The 26,622-nt window shown below is 38.4% G+C and overlaps 1 protein-coding gene across 4 annotated transcripts in view; it reads left to right on the forward strand.

Moving 5' to 3' along the window:
• The window catches only part of VEGFC (vascular endothelial growth factor C), a 153,667-nt gene extending 140,200 nt beyond the window's left edge, over positions 1–13,467 (forward strand). For all 4 annotated transcript variants that reach the window (XM_075610955.1, XM_075610966.1, XM_075610977.1 and 1 more), the window contains 3 exons: positions 4,775–4,884; positions 8,644–8,977; positions 12,279–13,467. In XM_075610955.1, coding sequence (XP_075467070.1) covers positions 4,775–4,884; positions 8,644–8,977; positions 12,279–12,393 — 559 coding nt within the window. In that variant the 3' untranslated portion in view covers positions 12,394–13,467. The remainder of the gene's footprint in view (positions 1–4,774; positions 4,885–8,643; positions 8,978–12,278) is intronic.
• The last annotated feature ends 13,155 nt before the right edge of the window (positions 13,468–26,622 follow it).

A 26,622-nucleotide genomic window follows, 5' to 3' on the forward strand; every position in this document is an offset into this window, starting at 1 on the left:
GGTTGAGCAGGACTAGCTGTCCACTTGGGCTTCTAATGGGTTAATACTGTACAGTAATATGTTCTACATTGTTAAAATGTATTTTTATTACCTACTGTATTCTAGATTGGCTATTTGTATCTTTCCTATGTACTGTATATAGTTGACATGATACAAATAGGCAAGATAGGTCTAATGCTAGCCTGGATTGGTGATACAAATTGTGTAAAAATGCCATGTTCGCAGCGACGTCACATGGCAACACATTGCCATGACAACGCAACATCACGTGGTAACGTCATTTGACGCTGCGATGCTGGGAGAGGAGGGCGGCAGCACCTCAGGTCAAATCGCTACAAAGCAAGTACTGTACAATCTGAGCGTTTTACTGTAGCTGTTAATGCGATTTGTCACTTTTTATAGAAGGGATTTAGGAAATGCAGTTTGCAATAGAGAATAGGGTTTTCTCTCACATTTCATTCCGCTATTTCAGAACATACCAAACCGTCCGGTTTGGCAATGCCAACTTTGGAGCTACAAGAATAGGCCCAATATGGACCAACGTGGATATTTATTCAAATGTGACGGGGCCAATCAAGGCGCTATTGCATGGAAATTCCTATTGACATCAGTGAGAGTTTGTGAGATAGAGCCCTAATTGGTATAATCACAGTCCATATTTACTAAGTGGTGCTCTGCCATAAACCATCTTCTGGTGCAGTAAGATGCATTGCAGACCATTCTTTCAGCGTCTTATGATGAAGAACAACATAGTAAATATGGGCCATAGTGCATCAAATCTTGCAAGACAAACGTCGTCATACTGTCTAAATTATGGCAGGCTACTTAGTTTATTATAAAGATTTATCATGATAGCATCCGCGTGTGCAGAGAAACAAGTAATTCAAATGACATATTGTTTCCTGAATTATAGCTGTTTGAAAAAGCATCAATCAATATGACATTTCAACGGAAAGATAAGCTTCAGACTACTTTTTGCAAATAGAATCAAAGTATTTTGCTGATATGGGTTAGCAAGAAAATATCTGATTTATCTGGACTACCCCTGGATCATACTTTAGAGTTCTCAAGATTGCAGGGGATTAACACAAATCTGATATGTGCCTCTTAATACCATATCAGGGTACCATACTTTAAATCTGGTTTGTCCCACTTACTGTAGGGATTTGGAATGGAGTGGAGTGTCAATAGAATAGAACGATAGAGTTCAATATAGTGTCTCTAATTTGATTTGATTATAACAAAGGAGTTATATAAAAATAATTAAGTGTGAAGTTTCATTAACGTAATCTAAAGATCTGAGCCTAATGTAAGGACTTGTTTATTTAAGGCCCATACGATCTGACATCTCATTTGCATGCACTTTTCACCTGTTTGATATAAAAGCGCTTGAGAAGTTTCTGGAACACACCCGAGAGAGTTACTTGGTAAATATGCAAAAATATAATTTCAATAATTGTAACTTCATTTTATTTGCATATCCCCCAGATATAGATGTAGCCAGACAAATTCTTGGAGAGGCGGGATATCTCTGTGTGAGGGTTCCCATTTAGAAGAAGCGGCTTTTACTGTCCCCAGAGACACAGGAGTTTGCTCTTCTGCTGCGACTCCGTGGACAGTAAATCTGGCTACATCTGTATACCAGCAGTGAACTAAACAATACGTCTCTCTTGCTTAATTTTTCTCTTTCTCACAACTCAGTTGTCATCAGTCACGTCTTCAATGTTCTCCTACTCTTACTGTTCACTTCTGCTATGTCAACATCTATCTTGTCTGGCTCTTGAACTACTATTGTTGACAGTCAAGTACTATTAATATATTTTTTCTTTCACTCTTTGGATAATGTTTAGACTGGTAAGAGCCCTTTTCTAGTAAAAGAAAGATCCTTCATTGATTGATTTATTTGGAAACATACATAGTTAGCAAAGCTACACTAGTCCCCTGAATTTTTAACATATGCAGTTCAAATTTCTATGGCCCATTAAAGCAGGGGTATACAACTCATGCTGGGTTACTGTAGCTCTTCATACACTGAAAAGGGAATCAGTGAATCATCAAAGTGTCAATAGCATTGCCTTGCAACCTAATTGCTTAGCAACTGCAGTATTTCTTTCTCTTATTTCTTATGTTATCTTTTTTGGAGTTGAAATACTGGCACACTTCTTTGTGTCTAAAACCAAAAGTGGAGATCTAGTTTTCTGGATTTTGGCTCCACCTGTGTTTAGATGGTTGGTGTTTTTAATGTAGCAACTAATTCAGAAATTAGTCTCTCCAGCTTTCCCTCTCTCCCCTTTCTTGCTCACTTTCCCACCCTCACTCTTAGCCCTTCTCTCACAATCACTCTCGTCCCCTCACTTTCCTGGTTCTCTCTCTACTACTCTCTCTCCCAACCTCTCTCTCTCTCACCTCTCCCACTTTCCCACCTCTTCTTTCTATAAGCTCTCCCAACCCTCTCACTCACTCTCTCCCACCTCTCTCTCTCTCATTTTCTCACCCTTCTCTCCCTCTTCCCCTTCCTCCTTCTCTCTCCTGCTTCTCTCAATCTCCCCCTTCTCTCACCTCCCACAATCTCTCCCCCCTCTCTCTCTCTCTCTCACTCCCCACCTCCCCTCTCTCTGACTCCCCCCTTCTCTCTATCACCTCCCCCCAGTGCCCTAGCTATGGAGATAGTGGGGTACTAAGTCTGTCTGGACCTTACCTGGCATCAAAGGGTGGCTCATCTAGATAGCCAATACCGGAAGTTGGCCTCAACACTGCCATGTCTGGGCCCCTGTGCTCTCCCCCTGTTAGCGGTCCTGAATATGTTTAACCTCAAAGAGTACAAGATGGGGAAACATTAAATCATGGCAAAATGTTTCTATTGTCTAATTTTTACAGTGGGGCCAGATATTTTCAGTACACAGACTTATAGTCCTATTCAATAAACTCCAATAAAGCAACTTTGGCATAGAAAAATGTAAAAAAAAAACTGGCTTTGAGACTTATTGAATACTAGTTGAATTTTTGATTGTGAGATAATTTGCATTTCGGTACAGAAATATTTGACATTTGCTTTGGATCCTCTTTGGATACTTCTTGACACTTTATTAAATAGGTTGAAGAGGTCTTTGGTGGGTTTTTTTCACATTTAAAGGTGGAGAAAAAAATCCACAGAAGGGCACACCCGTCTCATACTTCCTCATTCAGTTATTCTATTCAGTATTTTTATTGGATCTTTGTTGTTTTAAGTCCATAGAGATGTTTTTCATAACTTGGCTTTTGTCAGATGTATGTATGCATGTATATCTTTATTTATATAGCACCATTAATGTACATAGCGCTTCACAGCAGTAATATATGTGACAATCATAAAAATAACAAATAATATAAATAACACAAAGGGGAGAAGTGCTTCAGACATAAAAGTAACATTTTGGAAAAAGAGTTCCTGCTCCGAAGAGCTTACAATCTAATTGATAATTTTGTATTATATATACATATTATGGTATCATAATGTAACTATCAAATTTATCAAATATAGTACATTTTATTACAGTTGAGAAATTTCATACCAGCGGTATTATTTTATCGCTACGTAAATCACAGCATCTTGATTCATTTTGTTTCTTAATATTTAGTACCTCATGAACATGCTACAGTAGTTTGTGCCTTTAGAAAAAAAGCTCATCTTATTACAGTATATTCATGTTGCCCAATGATCATGGAAAGTTTTACATTTTATTCTGGTTGGAAAATAGCAACGGTAAGATTTTAAATGTAGAATGTGTAGTCTATTATCTAACACATCAAGTAAACAATTATATAATTTGTAATCATGATTACAGAACAATGTTATTACCACAGCCTTCCGTTGCCATTGAAATGCGGATAAAACCAGTGACAGCAAATGTACTAATAGGACAATAAACAGGACTGAAGTTTAGGGAGAGATTAAAATAATGTGATTGATGAAGTTCACATAAACAAATTCCTGCAAAATCATTATTCTATGCCAATGAATGAAAGTGTATGTACAGGTTGTATAACATTTTAGTGATTATCTAGTGACTGTAAACAGGAATATGGAATACAGTATAGAGGTCTATGGACAGGATTCACTAAACCAGTAAGGAGTATCAGTTTTTGATGCATTCCTGCATTAAATACATTGACTAAATAGCACTTCCAATACTCCTTACCAGAGTTTAGTAATTCTCATCCTATGTATCAAGGAAAAACCTGTGCATTTGTGGAATAAAAGATCTGTACATGATACACATCAAACAGAAAATCTAATTCAAAACAATAAGATTTCTTCCTTAATAAATGTAGTGCAAATGTTTCTACAGAATTGCACCAGATTTGCATTGATATTGCATATTCACCCTATAGGATTATATTTGTTGGTTAACATTAAAATTGGTATAGCTGCTTATGCCATATTCACAATGTTGGTCTTATTCAGATCAGATTCAATATTTGAATACAATAATGACCGTGCATACCCTGGTTTGATTGCAAAGATAGTTCTGCTTATGACAATGGCTTTGTCATAACTTTTATGTTTTTGATAAAATTACAAGGCAATATATGAATTTATTACAAAATACTGAATGAGTCTAAAAATAAGAATAAAGCAGAAGTGCACATTGGAAAAATGATCTGTCTCATAAGTATATTTATTCAAACTTGGTAAAGGAAAGCAAATTAAGCTGCAGTTACAGTAAGTAGTATATTTGGATATGCAAAAGATATTGTAGAGTACCTTATCTTAAAATACATGTGCTTCTTATAGGTGTCAAGTGACAAACAAGACATGTCCTAGAAATCACATCTGGAATAATCACATGTGCAAATGTGTAGTGCAACATGAGTTTGGTTTTTCTTCGCATGCAGAAGAAGCAGGTAAGAGTTTTCAAACCATAATATACAAGTCAGAAAGAAAAATATATGACACCTCATTTCTTTTTTAGATTAATTGTAGTCTTTATTAAGTATATTTTGAGGCTTTACAGACAGTTCTCTCAATTCAGTGTCCTTCTGGTTCTTAAAATGCCCTGCTTGCAAAAGGAAAATTGCAGTTTGTAGATGAGAGTACCAAAGTGTAATTTTATATATTATTTAACTGCCCTTGGTTGTTTATTGTATTAGCTACAGTAGTCTTTCATTTCTTATTAGTAATGGATGCCTGATAGGGACAAAGGTGCTAATTACTCCCAAAGATGGTCCCATAGTGTAGGAATAAAAGCTAAACACACAAGAGTCAAGATAAATGCAACTTGGGATGCCCCAACTCTATGGGAACAAGAGCAACAAACAGGAATAGCAGTGGGAGCTGCAAGCAGAAAAAACCTAGTCAGGGTAACTGCATATCGAACAGAAGGGAAGCTCAGCACACCAAAAGAAATGCAATAATTTATAAAAAGTTAATTTAATTGACTGATTACAGTCACAAACCATCCGACGTTTCGGTGTACAAACACCTTCTTCAGGGATGCCTGATAGGGACAAAGGTGCTAATAACTCCCAGGTGGTCCCATAGTGTAGGAGGACAAATTAAATCTTGCTTTAACAAAATCTACTGGTTCATATAATGTAACAAAAAAATAAAATGTGGTCTTTATAGTTTGATTTACCCTTTGATACATGTTGTGCTTCTCTTCATTGAGTCACGATTTGAATTAATAACAAAGGAACAATGTTGTGGTTCTCAAAATTGGTGTAGCATCAATAGCTTTATTAACTATTGGAAATAATCAAATCTCTTCTAATAATTGACTACAGAGGGGATTACAAACTAATTGTTGGTGTCTGAGGCGCAGGGTAATAATAGTGCTTTGCCTAAGGACACACATGTTAAATAGAAATGCTTCAGGATGCAATCTAACTGGCAAGCGACACTTCAAACCAAGGCTAGCAGAAGGGGGCCCCTTCAGGAGATGGACACAATAACTATTGTTTTACCTTCATTCCATACTGGCAGGGTATTACTATGGTAATGTACCTTCAACAACTTGGGGGGGGGGGGAGCAAGGGTGGTGAGGGGAGCGGGGGATGCCCTTCATCAGCAATTGAACCATCATGATAATATCCAATTTTTTAGATGAATCGCGTGTAGAGTAGGATTATTTTATTTGTTTTGATAGTATTCATTTTATATTAGTACATACAGGCTCTCATGTTGCTGCTTTATGTTTTCATTAAGATAAATATTGTGTAGGTGATTTAACACCATTTTTTTACCATCAGACTAACTTATATTTTGTGATGGGAGATCTTATCCAAATTCGCTTTGCCTTTGTTTTGCTTAAAAAGTTCAGTCTAATTTGATAACTTTGAAGCAAAATTGGACATTTTCAAGAAACAGAAAAATATTTTTTTTTAAATTTTGAAGATTACCCATTGACTTATGTACCGCCCAAAACACTCCTTTATACAAGAAGTAGTTAGATACCTGTGAAAGCACGTGAGATACCTTAAATTAGCCTATTTCCTAGGTATCTCAGGTGTCTTCACAGGTATCCCTCCACTTGTTGTATACAGGAGTGTTTTGGGTATGTAAATCAACGGGTACTGGGATAAGTTTTCATTTGTAACTTGGCAAACTCATGGAATGCTTTTTTTTTTTAAGTTGTTTTTTTTTTTTAATTTTATTTGACAAAATGTGTCAGTGTTGTCACATTTGCAAACTTAGGCGCAGTCTCTCTAATTATAATATAGTACACTAATGAAAATTGTAAATCCCATACTTCTTTCTCTATGGCGCAAAGTTGTTTGTTCCTCTATCGTTTGCTGATGAAACACGGCTGGTACAGCAGTATGAAATTGAAATTGTAATTTGATAGACACTTAACCTGGGACAAACTAAGTGCGAATGTGGGAGATTGCATTTCGATGCGCCTTAACAGCCATGCAAATCAAGGGAGGTAAACTCCGGATCGGAGTGTGATACCCTGCACCTGCTCTTAGTGGATCCTGGCCTTAGATTCTAAAGCCTGGAGCAGGGATTCCTTTCCTTTTTTGTGTGCTCATCTGTGGCAGATTTCCCGTTAGGCCCGGGGCCTAGGGCGGCAACATTTTGGGACGGCAAAAATATCCGCCCCCATATACATTTGCCGCGCTCTCTGGTCTGATGGGAACTCCCTTACATATGCTGGGACCTCCTTGCTGACTGCTTTCTGCCGTCTTCCTCCTCTTTCCGATTTGCAGCGTCGAATGAGGCCGCGGACGTCACCAACGTGGCGTCACACGGTGTCACGTTGCCATGGCAACGTGACATCGTGGCGTCAAACGACATATTACCATAGCAACGAAATGCGTGTGACGTCACTTTGGTGGTGTCCACGTCGTCATTTGATGCTGCAAATCGGAAGGAGGAGGAGGGCGGCAGAAAGGAGGTGGCCGGCATATGTAAGTGCATAGGGGCGGCGGATTTTGAAATCCGGTGAGCTGGTGCTCATTGTATTAATGTATATTTCAGTATATTCTCTTATCTATTTTGTACAGCACTGTCTTGGTGCTCTCTAAATAAAAAGATACACATTTACATAAATACAATTAAAGAAACGAACATGAGAAGAAAGCTACAATAGAAAAAAAACGATCTTCAGCTACCAAAAGAAAAAACGTTTTCAGAAAACAGCATTGCTTTTCACAGAAACGTTTATGCATGTTTACTGAAATATTAGACTGATAGCTTACACCGGGGTGCTCAAATCCAGTACTCAAGCCCCCCAACAGGATAGATTTTCAGGATTTTTCAGCTTCAGCACAGGTGACTCAATCAGAGGCTCAGTCAACTGAGCCTCTGATTGAGCCACCTGTGCTGAAGCAGAACCGATTGAGCCATGTGTCCTGAAGCAGGAACTGATTGAGCCACCTGTGCTGAAGCAGCGACTGATTAAGCTACCTGTGCCGAAGCAGGGACTGACTGAGCCGCATGTGCTGAAGTTTGGATATCCTGAAAGCCTGACCTGCTAGTGGGGCTTGAGGACTGGAATTGAGCACCGCAGGGTTATACAGCAGATATGCTTCACTGTTTCCAGGTCTTCAGAAATTCCATTATTATTTTTCCTAATGATAATGATTTAAGACTATTCAGACGTACTGTGATAGCCATGTTAAATAGGACCACATTTAACATTGCTAGTGTACACCATTTTACTATTGCAATACCTACAAATGTGTATTTTTTATTTTTTAGAGCGGTTTATAAAAGCTATTTTGGATGTTCTGTGATTTTTGGCATAAATTGATATCTGCTTTATTGCTGCTAGAGTATATTGTAACCATGATTTTCCATTGAATAAGTACTTTAAACAGGAAATCATCTCATCTGGAAAAGCAATATAAAGAAAAGCACATAAGCATATCTCTCTCTCTTTTTTTAACATGACAGAATTGTATTTGTTTCATTAATTCTAGTCGAAATGATCCCTAATCACTGAATTTTAGTTTTTATTTGCTTACTGCATTATGATTTAAATACATTAAGTATGCACATTCACTAGCCCTCATTTTAGTTCCATTTGAAAATATCTTACTGCCTGTACCCATTGTAAATCGATTGATAAAGATAATCTAAAACACGTAATAGACAGTGTATTCATTTCTATGCATTCTGTATACTGTATGCACAGACTGAGCTACTTTTTTTGTTTGTAGACACTGCCGAAGAATTTCATGATATCTGTGGGCCAAACAAAGAACTTGATGAAGAAACATGTCAATGTGTCTGCAGAGGAGGCTTATTACCTTCAAGCTGTGGACCTCATAAAGAACTAGACAGAACATCATGCCAGTGTGTTTGCAAAAATAAGATCCTTTCCAGTTCTTGTGGGCCCAACAAAGAATATGATGAAGAAAAATGCCAGTGTATTTGTAAAAAAACATGCCCAAAGCACCAGCCATTGAATACTGCAAAATGTACTTGTGAATGCTTAGAATCTCCAAATAAATGTTTTTTAAAAGGAAAGAGATTTCATCATCAGACATGCAGGTAAGCAAAGATAGTGTAGTTTGTACAGGACACATTTTATGGCAATATTCAAATATAAGTAAACAATTAAAGGGATTATTTACTAAAGTGAGGTCTGGACAACGTTGGAAGACGAGGTTTGGCAAGTCACACTGATGCAGTCTGGAGGGAGCTGTACCTCCGTATTTACCAAGTCATGTTATTGAAATGTATTTATATAGCCACACTGACTCCGTAAGACACCTTGTTGGATGTGTCTTCGAGAACTATACAGATGTATGCTGCTTTATGAGCATAGAATTAATGTAAACTAATTTATATATTTAGATCTAATATTTAAATTATTAAACATGATAATAAAAATGTACTTTTATTGCATATTGTATTACACTTCTATTGTCATTTTCATAAATCATAACTTTTACAATATTAACATGAAACATATGACAGCATGTTACAGAAATGTCACATTTATACCACACACCTATATCTACTGTACACTATACACTGAACAATGACACAACCATATTCAACAAACATATTCATTTTATGTGACATTACTGTACATAAAAGCAGGAATATGTTTGTTGAATGTATGATGGACCATTGTATAGTACGTGCAGTAGATGTGTATTATTAATGGGACACTTTTATAACATCTAACATAATGTCGTACACTAGGTCAGAAGTTAATATAATAAAGGCTATAGTATATTTGAGATACAATGCAAGTATTATACAATACAAGTGCAATCTATTTATTTAAACATGTTCTTTATTATCTAAGTAGTTCTTTAAGATTGAAAGTGTATAGGTAGGAGGCTAGATAGTTAGGTGTTTAGAGTAGCTATGACCGGAGAGGATGAGAGCTTGCATTAGAGTTTAATCTCTACAAATATAGAGGACGGAGCAAAGTTGTTCAGCAGTTAGCATGGTGGCAAAAAAAGAATATTTGAGAAAAACGTAGGGGAAGAGTATGGATGTAACTATATATTTATATAGCGTCATTAATATACATAGCACTTCACAGCAGTAATATGTGTTACAATCATATACAGTAAATAACAAATAATACAAATAACACATAAAGGGGAGAAGTACTTCAGACATAAAAGTAACATTTAGGAAAAGGAGTCCCTGCTCCGAAGAGATTACAATCTAATTGGTTGGTAGGAAGAATATAGAAATAGTAGGGGGGCGTTCTGGTAAGTGCGTCTGCAAGGGGCCATGGTTTATGCATGAGGTGTAAATAATCAGCCATGGAGTATCTTACATATATTCCTTATCAAATGATATGGCAATTATTGGTTTATTCCTTTATAAATTAGTATCTTATTTGTTGATATCTTTTCAGTTAATCCTATATCTTTATGCATATACCGATTACTGTCGCCAAGCCAATTATACATATTCTCTAATATTAGGGAATGTTTAATAATGTTTCTGTGTGCTCGTTGACTCCCTAATTGGTGATCTCATAACTTTAACACCTAACAAATAGGCTTGTAGTACTAGATATATTGCAGTCCTGGATATCCAGATGAAATAGTTCAAGTCCCAATGATGACAACTTGTAATCAAGGGTTGTATTGATGTAGATTCCTCCGTAAATTGGGGAACATGAAATGAAAAGAACACAGAATTTAGTGCAACACAGCTAACAAAAAATCTTAACAGACATAGACTCACAAACCAGCACAGACAAGACACTCAAACGCAAAGCTGAAAAATAAAAATTGTTTAAAACAACTATAAAATAATGAAATGTGGAACGATGTGACACTGATGGAGCCAGTCCGGTAGAGTAAAACTAGAAAGCTACTCACAGGACGGCTCTAGAACACAAGCAGTGAGGCCGTATAGACCGATGTAATCTGTCCTCCCTGGACTGAGAAATTGAAGTGACCGCAACTTTCCTCCAAACACCGTACTCCTCGAAACCGGAAGTGAAGTCACCGGATACTAGATACCGGATGCTCCGTCACAGGTAGGCGGGACTCTCGGTGGGATTTTCAAGCGCAAATCCCCTGAGGAAGTGTGCGCAAGCGCAGGAAACGCGTAGAAGAAACTCCGCTTGAAAATCCCGCCGAGAGTCCCGCCTACCTGTGAGGGAGCATCCGGTATCTAGTATCCGGTGACTTCACTTCCGGTTTCGAGGAGCACGGTGTTTGGAGGAAACTTGCGGTCACTTCAATTTCTCAGCCCAGGGAGGACAGACTACATCGGTCTATACGGCCTCACTGCTTGTGTTCTAGAGCCGTCCTGTGAGTAGCTTTCTAGTTTTACTCTACCGGACTGGCTCCATCAGTGTCTCATCGTTCCACATTTTATTATTTTATAGTTGTATTAAACAATTTTTATTTTTCAGCTTTGCGTTTGTGTGTCTTGTCTGTGCTGGTTTGTGAGTCTATGTCTATTAAGATTTTTTGTTAGCTGTGTTGCACTAAATTCTGTGTTCTTTTCATTTCATGTTCCGCAACTTACGGAGGAATCTACATCAATACAACCCTTGATTACAAGTTGTCATCATTGGGACTTGAACTATTTCATCTGGATATCCAGGACTAATTCCTGATTGGACTAATTAGGCGCCGGTATCTCTTTTCTTTTGTTTCTGGTTTTGTCTGATTGTACTATCAGTGTCCCACCAGGCTGCCTCAGACCCCATGGGGGTTGATCTTATTTAGAGTGTACAGACTATCACTCCATCATTAGCGCTATTCTACATCACTCCTTTTTTTTTCTTAGATATATTGCAGTGCCCTATATATACTGTGAAGGGGAGGAATAGCACCTTGGCTAGGTAGATTAAAGCTGTAGTTCAAGCTGTCATTTAAAAATATATATATTTTTTTCCCCATTCAGTACAGTATGTGCATCAATACAATCTGCACACTGACAAGTGATTAGCTAAGCTGCAGATCGATCCCTTCTCCTGGAATCGTTCGCTTGCTCCGGACTATTTGATTCAGTTCTTGCACAGCATTGTGGGCAATGTAGTCCTGGAATATGATTTACTGGGCAGTTACTAGATACAATTGGTGCACTGCTAGAGAGAGGGTGGTGCACTGCTAGAGAGAGGGTGGGGCTCAAGAGCCAGAACCTATCAGAAAGGGAAGGGAGCTCACTTTGGAAATGCTTCCTACATTAGAAACATTAAAAATGTCTTTAAAACTTTTTTTTTTTTTTAATGCTACAAGTATTTTCTCATAGTACAGAACTGAAAAAAAAAAACACACACGTAGGATATTGCTTGAACTGCTACTTTAAATAAGAGCTTGTTTTGGAAGTATAATATTCATTCTTGTATTTTTTTTTCCAGCTGTTATAGACCACCTTGTACAGCTCGACCGAAACGTTGTGATCCCACGTTTTACTACAGTGAAGAAGTTTGCCGTTGTGTTCCCACGTACTGGAAAAGACCACATATGAGCTAATTGTATTATTTGAAGATATGATGCACACGCTTCCAAAAACAAGAAAACTTTGTTTCTAACGTTTGGATTTATTTTTACATCGAAAAACCCGATGGGCAATAGAGACACATATACATTGTGCGTTACGAGAAAGTGTGGAAATGAAGTTTAAAGATCACCTAAGGCTTATGTCATGTTATGGACTCAACAGGACATTTCTGCCAATGACAAAGCAGCCCACATTTTTCCCTGTGATTTTTTTTTATGATAATGACTATATAATTTATTTCCACTAAACATATTGTGCAGCATTCCTGTTTATAGCAGTAACAATTGTTAAAGCTCACTGTGATCAATATTTTTTATATAATGTAAAGTATGTTTAAAATAAAAAAAACAAAATTGTACTATACACCAAAAATAACGCTCAGTGGGATTCAGTATCACACCCTAACACTGCAACACAATGGAGTGTCCATATGTATTATCCATATTATGCTTTTGAAGTTAATATACATGGATTGAGTCTTCCTTTAAATTTACCTTATGGTTCACGATGCAAAACTATAAACCTATTTTCACAGAAGAATCATCGTCAAAATTGACACTGGCTTTTCATTTATATTTCAAGCTAATAACTTGTCCACAGAGTATGCTGAAACATAGGGAAGTTCTTAGGAATGGAGTTAGGAGCTAAAAACAATTCAGTATCTTGTTATATTCATGTAATCACATTTCTATCCATACTTGGAACACATCTGGAGAAGAAACATTTGAGATCATAAAAACTCATGTACAATCTATGTCAAGACGAACCATCATTTTGGTCCATTAAAGGGAATAACTTTCTGAAAAATAATACTTGATGATGTCTAGAAGGTATAATTAGTGATGAGTGAGAGGATACTGTTTCCTTCCACAGCAACTTTCATAGACAGTTGTACTTTTTATCTCTGCCACTCCATGGAAGATTTCTTAACAGAGTGTGTGTGTGTGTGTGTGTGTGTGTGTGTGTGTGTGTGTGTGTGTGTGTGTGTGTGTGTGTGTGTGTGTGTGTGTGTGTGTGTGTGTGTGTGTGTGTGTGTGTGTGTGTGTGTGTGTAAAACGGCAAGCACTACAACTTTGGAATCCAAATAATCCTGGTGCTAGTCCCATAAATAATGTAAAGAGTACGTTAACATCTAGAAAAGCAGTGGAACATCAAAGAGAGGCAGCACTCAGAGGTAAGTGTACAAAGAATTGTATTGTAACAGACACAAAAACCCGATGTTTCGATCCCCCAGAGGGATCTTCTTCCTGGGGTGTGCACACCCTCTGTGGGATCGAAAGGGCAGATGTTTGTGTCTGTTACAATACAATTCTTTGTACTCTTACCTCTGAGTGCTGCCTCTCTTTGCTGTTCCGCTGCTTTTCTAGATGGTAACATACATTATATATATATATATATATATATATATATATATATATATATATATATATATATATATATATATATATATATATATATATATATATTGTGTGTGTGTGTGTGTGTGTGTATGTGTGTATATATATATAAGAGAGAGAGCTAAAGCTAAAATCTGGCAACATGATTGATTATAATAGTCAAGAATAAACTTTGTGTTAAGTGAATGACTGGAGCTTCCATCTGAGAGATATTACACCTCTGCAGAGGGTTTACCTATACCTATTCTTCTAACAATAAACAATCTTAATAGATTCAGCTGTGCAATAATTTAGTCTCTTTATGTTTTATGCTTATGAAAATGTGTCCTGTGCTATATAGGGTATTCCTTTTTTGTTTGAATTTTATAAACTACATACCGTATATATCTGATGCCATGCATGTTCTATTGTCCTGCTAGCATGGCATTATCTATTGCAATTTACCCTACAATAACTTTAATTAAAAAAAAGACAAACCATAATATTCTGAAACTAAAGGTGTATTAGGCATGTTTGCACCCGCTGGGGCACGCCAATGGGTGCAATAACCCATTGGCACAAGGTTGGGCAATTCTAGTCCTCAAAGCCCACCAACAGGTCAGGTTTTCAAGCTAGCCCTGCTTCAGTACAGTTGGCTCAGTCTTCGACTAGTGTTACATCATCTTCGACTGAGCCACTGACTGAACCACCCGTGCTGAAGCAGGGATATCCTGAAAACCTAACATGTTGGTGGCCCTTGAGGACTGGAGTTGCCCACCCAGCATTAGCCTCACACCTTTTTGGGGCGTAACTAATTCAGATACAATGGTGTCTGCTCCCACTGACAGGTTGTGTGTATCCCATTCCAATGCACCAACGGGTGCATTAACACCTGCTACATCTGTCTACATTAGAATGGGAAATTACAAAAATGCAATGATATACTCAGCAGGTCTGGAGGGGAATTCTACCACTCTGGTTGCTTTCGCTCTATAATTCTTATCGCTGTGACAAATAATGACAGGAATACACAGGTACAGCGACTAAAGTAAAAAAAAAAATACACAAGCATTTAAACATTTTGTTGTGTTTATTTTTTAATATTGATTTAGCACAGTATTGGGTAAGTATTTATTACGAGTCATCTCCATAAAGGGCATACTGAATGAATGCGTTTGTGAACAGTAGAGCCACCTTATGCCTAGTATGATTGTGTTAGACATAATCATACTTTTCTCTTCCATTCAATGTTTCACCACCGTTTTCAGGGACTCATTATGGAATCATAACATTGGATTTATTATTGTTTACATAGTTGGTTCAAATGAATTTCAATCATTTTTTAAATAGTTTGCCATGTGAAAATAAAACTTTAACAGAATGATAAGTATTTGGTCAAAAATTGGCTGAATATAGTTTGCTCAAAAATACCAAATTACTGTAGTAGAGGATGGTCCATGTTAACATCTTTCAATCAGAATATCAAGGATACAATCAGTACTTTAAGCATGAGAGCTCGTTGAATACAATATGCACTTTGTTGATTTGAGAATGTCAATATATACATTATTTATAATGTAATTTAAAAAAAAGGAAAGCATATTTGTTGCATTCAACAATGTTTATCAGCAAAAGAGAAGAGTACTATGTGAGTGTTGGCGTACCCAGTTATTTGGCCAGGCAAAGACACAATATACTGGAAAAAATACAGGTGCATCTCAAACTTGCTCACTTACTAACAAAGCTTAATTGTCTAAGGTGTTGAGTCTCGGTGTATGCTTGCATTCTTTGTATTTTAAATGTCTAGGTGCATATGTATTACACAGGACTCTACCCCAATATATGAAAAAGAACATTTATAACCGACAAGTGTACAATATGAAATATATACTCTCATTTAGAATAACATCTGCTTTGGTGATTGAAGTTTAAAACAGCAATCTGCCCTCCACCCACAAATCTAAAATTTTATTGTACTTTATTTGAACCAAGGGGTCCTCTGGAGCTAAACAGCAGCACCCACATTTCCATTACTTGCATGGAAAAACAAAGTTCGTTGCTGTGTCACCTAATCACAAGAGGCAGTGTCATCTCACAATGATTACATGACTTCCTATTTGCCTCCAGAGTGTGACTGACCCCAGTGACCGTATTGTTCCGCACAAAAATGTTTGTATCGGAAATTTTAAAATGAAAGATCTCATTATTTTATGTTGTATAACCAATTCAAGTTTTGAATGCAACATTTGCGACCAAAAGGAGTGCTAAAATATGTTTTTCTTAAAATGTAACCCAAAAAATTACTGCAACCAAGTATAATTCCTGTGTTTGTGTGTTAATCTTTATAAGAAGTGATGTACGAATGTCTTCAAAATGCATATGCAAATGTTTTTTCTATTAATTTTGTGCAAACGTTTTGCAATTTATTTTTGCAAAACCAGCAGTGTACAAACTTTTTGGATAACCAGAAGTATAGGTGAGTGTCTGCCATTGGTGGGCACTAGTGTGTTGGAGATAGAGACTGTGTGCTGTTGTGGAGTGAAATCACTCACTGAAAAAGGATTATAGTTTAAGTTAGTCATAGTTATTATAGCAGTTATACAGTGTAGTTCCATAGTTGTTTAGTTATTTATTTGTTAGTTATAGCTAATAATACAGTAGTTATTTTATAGTTAGGTATAGTAATAGTTTTAGAGTTATATATTATAGTATGTATTAGTTATTGTCATAGTTATAATTAAATAGTTATATTAACATATATAGATTCATTTCTTTTGTGAACCGAAACGTTGGACCAATCAATTCTACATTTGTCTGATAAATGGAGTGCCTGTTATCCGGACTTGTTTATTATACATGGTCTCCGTGCTTTTACAGTGCACCCACACACTTTACCCCCTGTATTGGAATGCCTCCGTTCTATAGACTTTAGTTATATAGATTGATATATTAGTTATAGTTGGCTAGATATAGTACTAGTTTGTTGTCTCACCGCATTAGTTATTTATAGTTATAGTTTGATAAAAGTATAGTCATATGGTATTGTTTAATATAGTTTGCATAGTTTAGTATTGTAAGTTATTGTTAGTACAGTTAGTTCTAGTTTACCCATTTGTTTATTTGTTTTATTTGTTTTATATTTTTATTTGAACATGGAATGGTGGAGAGTTAGGAGAGAAGAATGAGAACATTCAGAAGCGAAGCAGGAGGTGGATAAAATGAGGGGAGGAGTAGGAGGACACAATTTAGCAAGGAATGGGTTGAGGTGAAGTGTGGCAGGGGCTCTTCTGCACTCAGCTTTTAGAATAAAGCAGGAATTGGAGTCATGAGTCCCCAGCTCCAGTGGGATTTGCAGCCAGGGACTTTGAGCTAGCAGAACTAAAAGTGGCTCAGACTGGTGGTGAAGAGATAGTTGCAGCTATGAATAATACTGTGTCATTTGAGTAGTAGAAGGCACAGAGAGGAGAGCAATCAAGGAAGAAGGACCAGGCCACTGATAGTAAGAGGAATAGTGGTCATCATCAGCTTGACTTGGATGAGGAATATGATGATGAAGGTCAGATAGAAGCCCGTTACCCCCATAAGCAGAGGGCCTGAACACCTTAGGTTTGGTCAAATGTTAGTTTGTTATCCTAGGAAACTGTGCAAGGTCCAACAGAAGGGCACTGTAGTGCCATAAGGCATCGTAGGAAAGTAGAGGTCCACCTTGGGATCACCATTCCCAACCATTTAGTAGGAGAAAAGCCACCAGCACGAGAACTATGAGACATAGGACTCAGACAGTCAGCTCTCCTCCTTAACCAGTACTGTTGTCCCCCATCAACACATTCCCCATCACCAGTAGTAGTACCACCATCTACGTAGGTACTGGAAGTGAGAACACATGGACAGGCAGGGACTGAAAGTGAGAAATCATTGAAGACCCAATCTTTTGGCATCGATTAAGATACAGTGCCAATTCTGCGAGAAAATGGTCAGTGGGGGTGAGAGCATAACTAAGGCAAGAGACCTCATACTTAAGACTTCATGGTGAAGTATGTAGACAGAGGCAAATTTGGCAGGGGTGCATCATTACCATCATGTGTCACTCTTCCTATACCTCCTCCCTCGGGCCATTAGTCTACTAAGCCACCCCCAGTAGAAAATGTGCAGCGCACCGTGATCCAGGCAAGAAGCAGGTCTGGCAAAAATCTATCTTTATTAGAAAGTCATTGTTTTATGACTTTCTAATAAAGATACATTTTTGCCAGACCTGCTTCTTCCCTGGATCGCGGTGCGCTGCACATTTTCTACTGTTGGACTTCATACCCTATCAGCAGCACGCATTGGAAGGGAGACTCTGGAGGCTAGAAGTGAATACTGTGAGTACCTGACCTAGGGCTAACCCAATGAGGTAGGGGAGGGTGTCTCTGGACAACCTACCCCAGCCTTCAGGGTATCCTTAGTGCCCCTTTCGTTTTTAGGCTCAGTATATACACTAACTGAATGCATTTAAACCCAGAGTGTGCTCCCTTCCTTCCTACATATACATAGCACTTTGAGCACCATTGCTTCACCTAAGCCACCCCCAGCCCTGACAAATACAACTATTGATTGTTATTTATTATTATGTATTTAAACTATTTATTGTCCAGTTAGTCATTTTCTTGCATGGCTGCTACTGCGAGTGTGTTAATGGCACTGTGCTGTTGCTGAGCAGACACATTTATTCACATTCAGATAGTACAATAAGACAACCTGGTTGCACTTGTGCATGGTTCAATATTCAGTTGGAGCTGCTCATGGTTCAGTTTTAGGTCCCATGCTGTTCCCTCCATATACAGACTTACTTGGTGACCTCATTAACACATTTGACTTCAGATATCATCTCTATGCTGATGACACACAACATTATACAGTATTTCACTTGTAAAGTATAGGTTTTCTGTTTTACTCCTTTTTATTTCGAAACTGTCTAACCCTATGTACAGTACTTTTTGTAATTTGTAATTTTTTCTGTAACAAGCACTGTCCACATATTGTAATAATAAATCTAAAATGTAATAAGTCATGTCTTTGAGCTCCAATTGAACATGGTACTTTTGAAGGGATTTCCCTCATTTTCAGTCACATTTTGCAAAATGGGGTTGTTGTTTAAAGTGTACATTATATTTTCCTGGTGGGGAGGGCGTTCGAGGGACCGAGGATCCATTAGGTTTATGCCCTTGAATGAACCCTGGTGTTAGAAGCGTAATTGGAGTGTAATGGGATGGTTTTGGGTGTTGTCAGTTCTCAATGTACTCAGTTCCCCTGTGAAGAGGTGAGTGGGACAACTGGGTGATCAATTTTTGTGCCCACATACAGTATGGGTGATCATGTTATGTGTCTCCCTTTGCCTTATGTTATTATTTACTTGCTGCTGTTATCCCCTTGCCTCTGCATACAGTGCCACTAAAGGGACCATGCCCTCTTGAGAATGTGGCATTGGCTGCCGAACATGTTGATGAAACCTGTTTTTCCGTTTTATTTTTTTTAGTATTAGAATGCTGTTGGGGCTATAGTACAACTGTTGATGTTTTAGTAGTAAGTCTTTTCTCTACGGTGCCACCTCCCACTCGTTAATAGTCTTTTTCTGACACAGCCATGATGACCTCCTGCACCATGCCATCTTCTCAATTCTCCTATTTTGCCAATATAACTAGACATATTTTCATTTTCACTGTTTAGTGTGTCTGTGTGTTTGTCTGTGTGTGTCTGTCTCTGTGTCTGTAGTATTAACTCTCTGATTCCGACTGCATAATCCACCTAGTGTGTGTATGTCCGATTTACAGTCTGTTCAATAAAGCTAAATTTAAGAGACATTAAGGAAAAATAAGAAAAGGCTAAAGAAATTGGGAAAAATAAAGAAAAATTAAATGACATTGCATTTCACATTGTTCATAAACTTTGACTTAAAAGTTACACACATCTACTTTTGAATTCCATGGAAATAAAGAGAGAGAGTAAGAGAGAGAGAGTGTGTCTGGGTCAAAAAAAAGGGCCACATTCATTCAGAAGCATACTGTGGGAAGAAACATCAATTGCCACATCAATTTGTAAACTATTTTACACAATACCATGTTTTTTTTGTATGAAGCAAACCTTAAAACAGAAGATTTAACAACATTATAATATATCTTGCTATGTGGAAATGGGAATTACATCTATTAAGTTTGCCTGTGCTGACTATGCACCTGGGAGGCAATTTTTCAGCAATACTGCAGATATCTCTAGAACGCACCTGGAAAATGTAAAAATGACAATGTTGCTAACAATACCAGCGGATTGCTAGTGTAAAGAGGAATTTATTAGTATATGGTATCTATGGATCCCCAGTTTGGGAATGCATATCCAATATTAAGTATTTTATAGGATATTCACTAAGAAATGCTATTATATACTAAGTGGCTTAAAATTATATATATAATTTTAAGCCACTTAGTATATAATAGCATTTCTTAGTGAATATCCTATAAAATACTTAATATTGGATATGCATTCCCAAACTGGGGATCCATAGATACCATATACTAATAAATTCCTCTTTACACTAGCAATCCGCTGGTATTGTTAGCAACATTGTCATTTTTACATTTTCCAGGTGTGTTCTAGAGATATCTGCAGGATTGCTGAAATATTGCCTCCCAGAGAAGTTAAAGTGGCTGATTTTTGTCATACACATTAGCTGCTGATGTCAGTTAAATAATAAACAACACCACACCATGACCTATTTACTGGGGTTCTCAAAGCTCTGACAAGTGTTTTCGTAGCTTAATCCGGTATGAACAGCCATTAACGTGAATAGCAGCTAATGCTGATAAAGCTGTGAAACCTATTATTGGAGCTTCATGTGTTGGATCTTTATGTCATCAACGAGATTCCAACTTTTTATCGAAATAGAAATAGAAAGCTTGAACATTCCATGAGACCCAACGGTAATCAATGGATCACTTTATTTTACAGTACTCCTAATAGATGAATTGTATCCCTTAAGTATGATATCAAAGAGTATACCAAAAGTCAGGGGTGCATACATTTTTTAACCTGCGCCCCCGCCCCCCACCTGCCTACCTCCCGGCTCGCGCCCCCCCCCCTCGGCTCCATGATGTAGCGAGGTCATGTGATGTTACATTGCCATGGTAACGCAACATCACGATGCCGGTTACCATGGTGGCGCATCGCCGAACATCAGGTAGGAGAAGCTGTAGAGGCCTCATGTGGTCCTCCCAGCATTTAATTTAAATGCCTTTGGGGAGAGACCTGGACCCCTGCAGCTACCGCGCCCCCCCTATCAATAAATTCTGATAGAGACGCGGTAAGGGAACCAATACTGGAAAATTCCTGTCTCCCCGGTGGGTCCACATTAGCCTTCTGGATCTCAGGAAACTGATAAAATATGATCACATTAGATAAATCATTATATAACTATTTATATTTGGTATAAAGGATACCCTGTTCCTTTGATTTCAATAATAGTAGCTTAAGTTCTTCTATAAAATTAGTGGTAGGGTTGGTTGTAGTTTGCTTATCAGATGTGGCCAACATTTGGCACGCTCCCGTATGTCAGTGAGATCCCTAGCCAACAGTGTATCCTACAGTATAACATCAGTATAACACATGCTGTGTAACAAAGTAAGCAGCCGAATGTGGCAAACAAACACCACACAACTGATATCTATTTGTAGCCACTAACTGCCAATAAAGCTTCTCTGCATATCTGTCGTCATTGCTAGTACTAGTTTGCCATATTCGGCTGCTTACTTTGTTACACAGCATTTGTTACACTGATGTTATACTGTAGGATACACTGTTGGCCAGGAATCTTACTGACATATCTGGTCTCATCTAGCATCAGTACTTCGTGCTTGCATTGTTATACCTGTGACTGTAGCCACAGCCGTCTGTATATACATTGTCGCGTGCTGACATATATGTCTGTAGACAGAGCTTCATATCTGATGGTGAAGCAATTTAGCGTTTGATTTGGCCTTCAATTATAGATACTCAGCTACTTCATATGTTATGGTCTTAGAGGACACTCTCCTTTTTTGGGGAATGACGTGGATATAGCATGTCATTCTATCTCAGAGTTGTTCTCTGATACCCTGTTATTTCCATACATTTAGCTGTAACAGTGTATCCTATACGGTATCTTGGTGGATTACGGGCGCATGTACCACAATCAGTGCGGGGTTCATAGCGCACCTTATATACTATTTACCCAATTATACGCTATACCTATGTACTCCCTTACTCCAAGCTCCACATGATGTTGAGTGATTTGTATGTTAGAGGGACTCCATATTGATTTTGACACTGGTTATTATGTTTGATCACACAGGGTCCCTTTTTACTTGTGCGCCGACACTACCAGGCCATTAGCCCTACAGCCCGTTGTACATCATTACATACTTACCACACAGCCGGTCTGTTCTCTCCAAGGGGATTTTATTTACATTGCTTTTTAATTCACATCGTGTTTGTTACTCTCCCAGCATATATGTTAATAAAATTGTATTATTTTTTTCTATTAGTGGAGTCTTTTGGGACCACTTTAGTCTGCAGTCATCCTTGATGTTTTGAGTATTCCACTCGGCAGTTATACACTGCCACTATTATCATAATTAGGTAGAGTGCAATAATATAGGGATTCTTTTCGTGAGTACCCTTAGGGGTCTCACCAAGCGTTGTGTTCTAGTTTGATTCCATCCCTGATGCACCACCTTTTTTCATCAACATAGATGTTCATTGTAATATATTAGGTGAGCAGCAGTTTGTGTTCGTTTGTGTGTAGCTCCCCTGTTTGTAAGTCCCGGAACTTCTCAGAGAGATTCTGGCGGAGATTTTCAAGGTGTGTTTTTATAACAGAATCAATCTGACTTTGATTAGCATTAGAGGCTTCGATGAATCCGCTGAAGCATTGAAACATTTTGCAAGATCCTGTTTCATTTTATATCAGCCATACAACTTATTAATGCATCAGGTGACCCTTGAAAGCAATAACATGGCTTGAGTCGGCTCATTTTATCATTTTATCTATGGCTGGGATTATGGTGCCGGCGTCGCAGCATGCACGCGCTTGAGTGCGTGCAACCAGCAACCACTCTGCTGTATTTTCTTGTGGGAGCTACCCCCGTGCCTGCGTGCCTACAAGCGGAGAGGCGCGATGATGCGGCAGCATTTTTGAAAATACAACAAATGTATTTTCAGGCAGTTGCCACAAGACATTAGTGCAGGTGAGCTGGTTCAGCCAATGAGGGCAAACCAGCTTCGTGACGCATCCGCCACGCGTCTACAATCTCCTGCAGCCAAGTTCACAAATCGCTTGGGCTGCAAGAGTGCGCGCGCCGGCGCGCTCGTTCTCATGCGGCCACGCGGGGACCATAATCCCAGCCTTATAATCACATTCCTTGCATTTCACTTATCAAAACATTTGGCGCTGTAATATGTTTATGAGATGTCCCATGCAGCAGTATACTAGGATCGGATCACTTTATTTTATTGTTTGTTGGTATCTGGTATTATTGTTTTTTCTGGTGGACTGTCAATATCACAAAGGCAATCCATTTGGAGGGGCATTCATCCATCTCTTTGCTACCTCTCTTCTCTCCCCCTCCCACTTTTTTCCTTCTCCCATTTGCTTCCTCCAGTGTCATCCACTCCTACCTACCAGTATTATGTATTATTTATTTATTTCAATGTTGTGTTTTTACTTTCTTTTTTTAATTCTTTTATTACATTGATAGTATCATTGACACAGACTTGTCAGAAGTGCAGACTGCAGAAGATCCCAGTGAATCGGGTAGCCATCGGAGGAGAGCAGGTCCAGAGTGCTTTGCAGGGCAGACACCGGAAGGAGGGGCATTTGACATCATAGCGCTGGGGTGTGCTCCTAGCCTGGCCTCTTTGGAACCATTCTTCTCAGCTGCTGTACCTCCGCAGCCCCCAATCATGTCGGCCGCCAGCATCAATGTGCCCTCCCTCCCATGCACCCGCCCGCTTATTCCCGCCCAAGCACAGCTTGTTTCGGTGTCTGCTGGCCCGCGCACACCACCATTTTTCCGCCCACCGCCCACCGCCTGCGCCCCCCCTAAACAATCTTGTGCCGCCACAGGGGGCACACCCCCAACTTTGCGCACTGTTGCCATAGACCACGCATGTACCTACATTAAAATAAATAAAATACCCACATATGCCACGTGCATACTGTACTTTAAGCATTTCATTATATCTTGTTTAATAGGGTACAGAAAATAATTTCATAATTATTTTACAGAATTCAAGCCATCAAATCGACAGCCAAATGTAGTCTAAATTGACAGCTAAAAATTATTATAAATTTCAACCTTTTTAATATTGTTGATTTTTTTTTTATATTGTAACACATATAGAACACCCACAAGCTCATGTTAAACCCCCAAAATAACCACAACATATATATAAGCGTATAAGTGTCACAGAGGAGTGCTCTGAGCATGGCAATATACATTTAAAACCAGAGACGAACATGAAACACAGACAGAGCTCAATGCACATCCAGCAAAACTGGATGTGCATTGAGCTCTGTCTGTGTTTCATGTTCGTCTCTGGATTTAAATGTATATTGCCATGCTCAGTATCACTCCTCTGTGACACTTATACGCTTATATATATTTTGTGGTTATTTTGGGGGTTCAATAGGAGCTTGTTAGGTGTCCAGTATGTTTTACAATTCTTGGTCAGCTGGTCTTGGCTGATTGGAGGGTGGCAACCTCCTACCTAATTTAAGCTCACCCCCCCCCCCACTTTTAAATGGTTAAAAGCTCACTCCATAGCATCTCCCACTCTCAGGGGAACTTGCCTGCTTGCAGTGTGATTGTGACAACTCGAATACAGAGTGCTTTTCCTGGTAATGTACAGGTTAATAAAAGCTTCAATCAGACTTAGAACTTTGCAACTAATTTTGACAGATTTATTATAAATCATTCTTCCTGGCAATGCACAGGTTATTAAGAATTTATATTAGTGTAGGGACCCTTGAGGTGTGATCTGCCGTGCAGTGGCTCAGGGGCTTACAACAATTTGGCCAAAATGTTAAACTAAAAGACCATTTTATTTAATAGATATCAATACATGTTTATTTAGGCACTGTACCGTGTATAAAGTTTTGCTGGATGTGCATTGAGCTCTGTCTGTGTTTCATGTTCGTCTCTGGTTTTAATTGTTTTTTATATTGTAATCATAGTGGAAGACACATACTGTACCTCTATCATAGACACAACTCCTGTAGCCTTATTTCTGCAAGTGTAGTATAGTGACTAGGTGTAATATTTTTTCTTTATGTTTTTTCATTTTAATCGTTGTGGATACATAAAGATATACTGAATACATTATTACACACTTTTATACTAGGGAAGTTTCACTGAATACATTTTATGTTAATCTAACACAATAAGGTTCCCCTGAAAATATGTGCTTTTACAGTTTAGCTGCAGTAGCTGTGAAGTGGGCATCAGTAAGCTACACTAAAGATAAGTATCTCGCCTTTTGTTAAACTTCCTGAAAACAGAAAAAAGGTGATTATAAAACTGTTATACTGTTTAACATAAATTAAAAGAATACATTATAATAAATCTAATGCATTAAGGTTCCCCTGAGAATCTGTATTTACCATTTTACAGCTTAACTGCAGTAGCTATGAAGTGGGCTGATGTAAAATACACAAAAGATTAATATCTCAAATGTTTTGGGGTATTGTGGGGGAGTTATGTGTTGTGGGGGTATTGTGTGGGTATTGTGGTGGGGTATATTGCCTGGGTATTGTGGTGGGGGCATATTGTCTTGGTATTGTTGTGGGCTGTATTGTGGGATTATTGTGTGGGTATCATTATTATAATTATCATCATTTATTTTTGAAGCACCAACATATTCCATAAGGTGGTACATTGGGGTACAGAGTTATGTTCCAAAAACATGAACAATTACATACAGGTGAGGATAAACATGCACAAACAGATACAAAAAGCTAATGAGGTCCCTGCCCATGAAAGTTTACACTCTTGAGGGAATAAGGGACAATGTTGAAACAAGAAGGTAAGGGGGCTGCTCATTGTAGGACAACATGTGGCTTAGGTTAGAAAATGGCCCATAATGGTCTGAAAAGTAAGTGATCAGGAATTCCAGACATAGAGGGACAGCATGGGAGAAGTCTTGCAGGCAGGAGTAAGAGGATGTAGTAAGGTGGGAGGAAAGGCGGATGTTGTGGGCAGAATGTATGGGGTGTTTACATATGTATTTGTGGCTGATATGTAATGGGGGGAGGTGTCATTGAGACCTTTGTAAGTAATTATTCAGGTTTTTAATTTAATTCTAGAAGCCATGGGAAGTCGGTGAAGGGATATGCGTAGTGGAGTAGTCGAAGTGGAGTGGAGTGAGGTAGATGAGGCTAGAAGCCTCATTTTGGAAGGATTGGAGTTTGGAGAGGATGTCTAGGGGAATTCCAACTAAGAGAAGGTTGCAGTAATCGATGCGGGAAATGATGAGTGTGTGGATTAGGATTTTAGTTGTATCATGAGTAAAAAAGGGTGTATCTTCATGATATTTCGGAGGTGGAGACAGCAGGATTTTGTGAGGGACTGAATGTGAGGAATAAAGTTGCGATCAGAGCCAAATGTGACCCAAGACAGCGAGCTTGAGGTGTTAGTAGATTGGGGTGGGGGGTGGTATTGCTTAGTATTGTGGTGGGGGATATTGTGGTGAGAGTATTGTCAAGGGGGTATTGTTTGAATATTGGGTTTAGGGGGTATTGTGTGTATTGTGGTGGGGAGA

The sequence above is a fragment of the Ascaphus truei genome, chromosome 1, assembly GCF_040206685.1.
Source record: "Ascaphus truei isolate aAscTru1 chromosome 1, aAscTru1.hap1, whole genome shotgun sequence".
Lineage (NCBI taxonomy): Eukaryota > Metazoa > Chordata > Amphibia > Anura > Ascaphidae > Ascaphus > Ascaphus truei.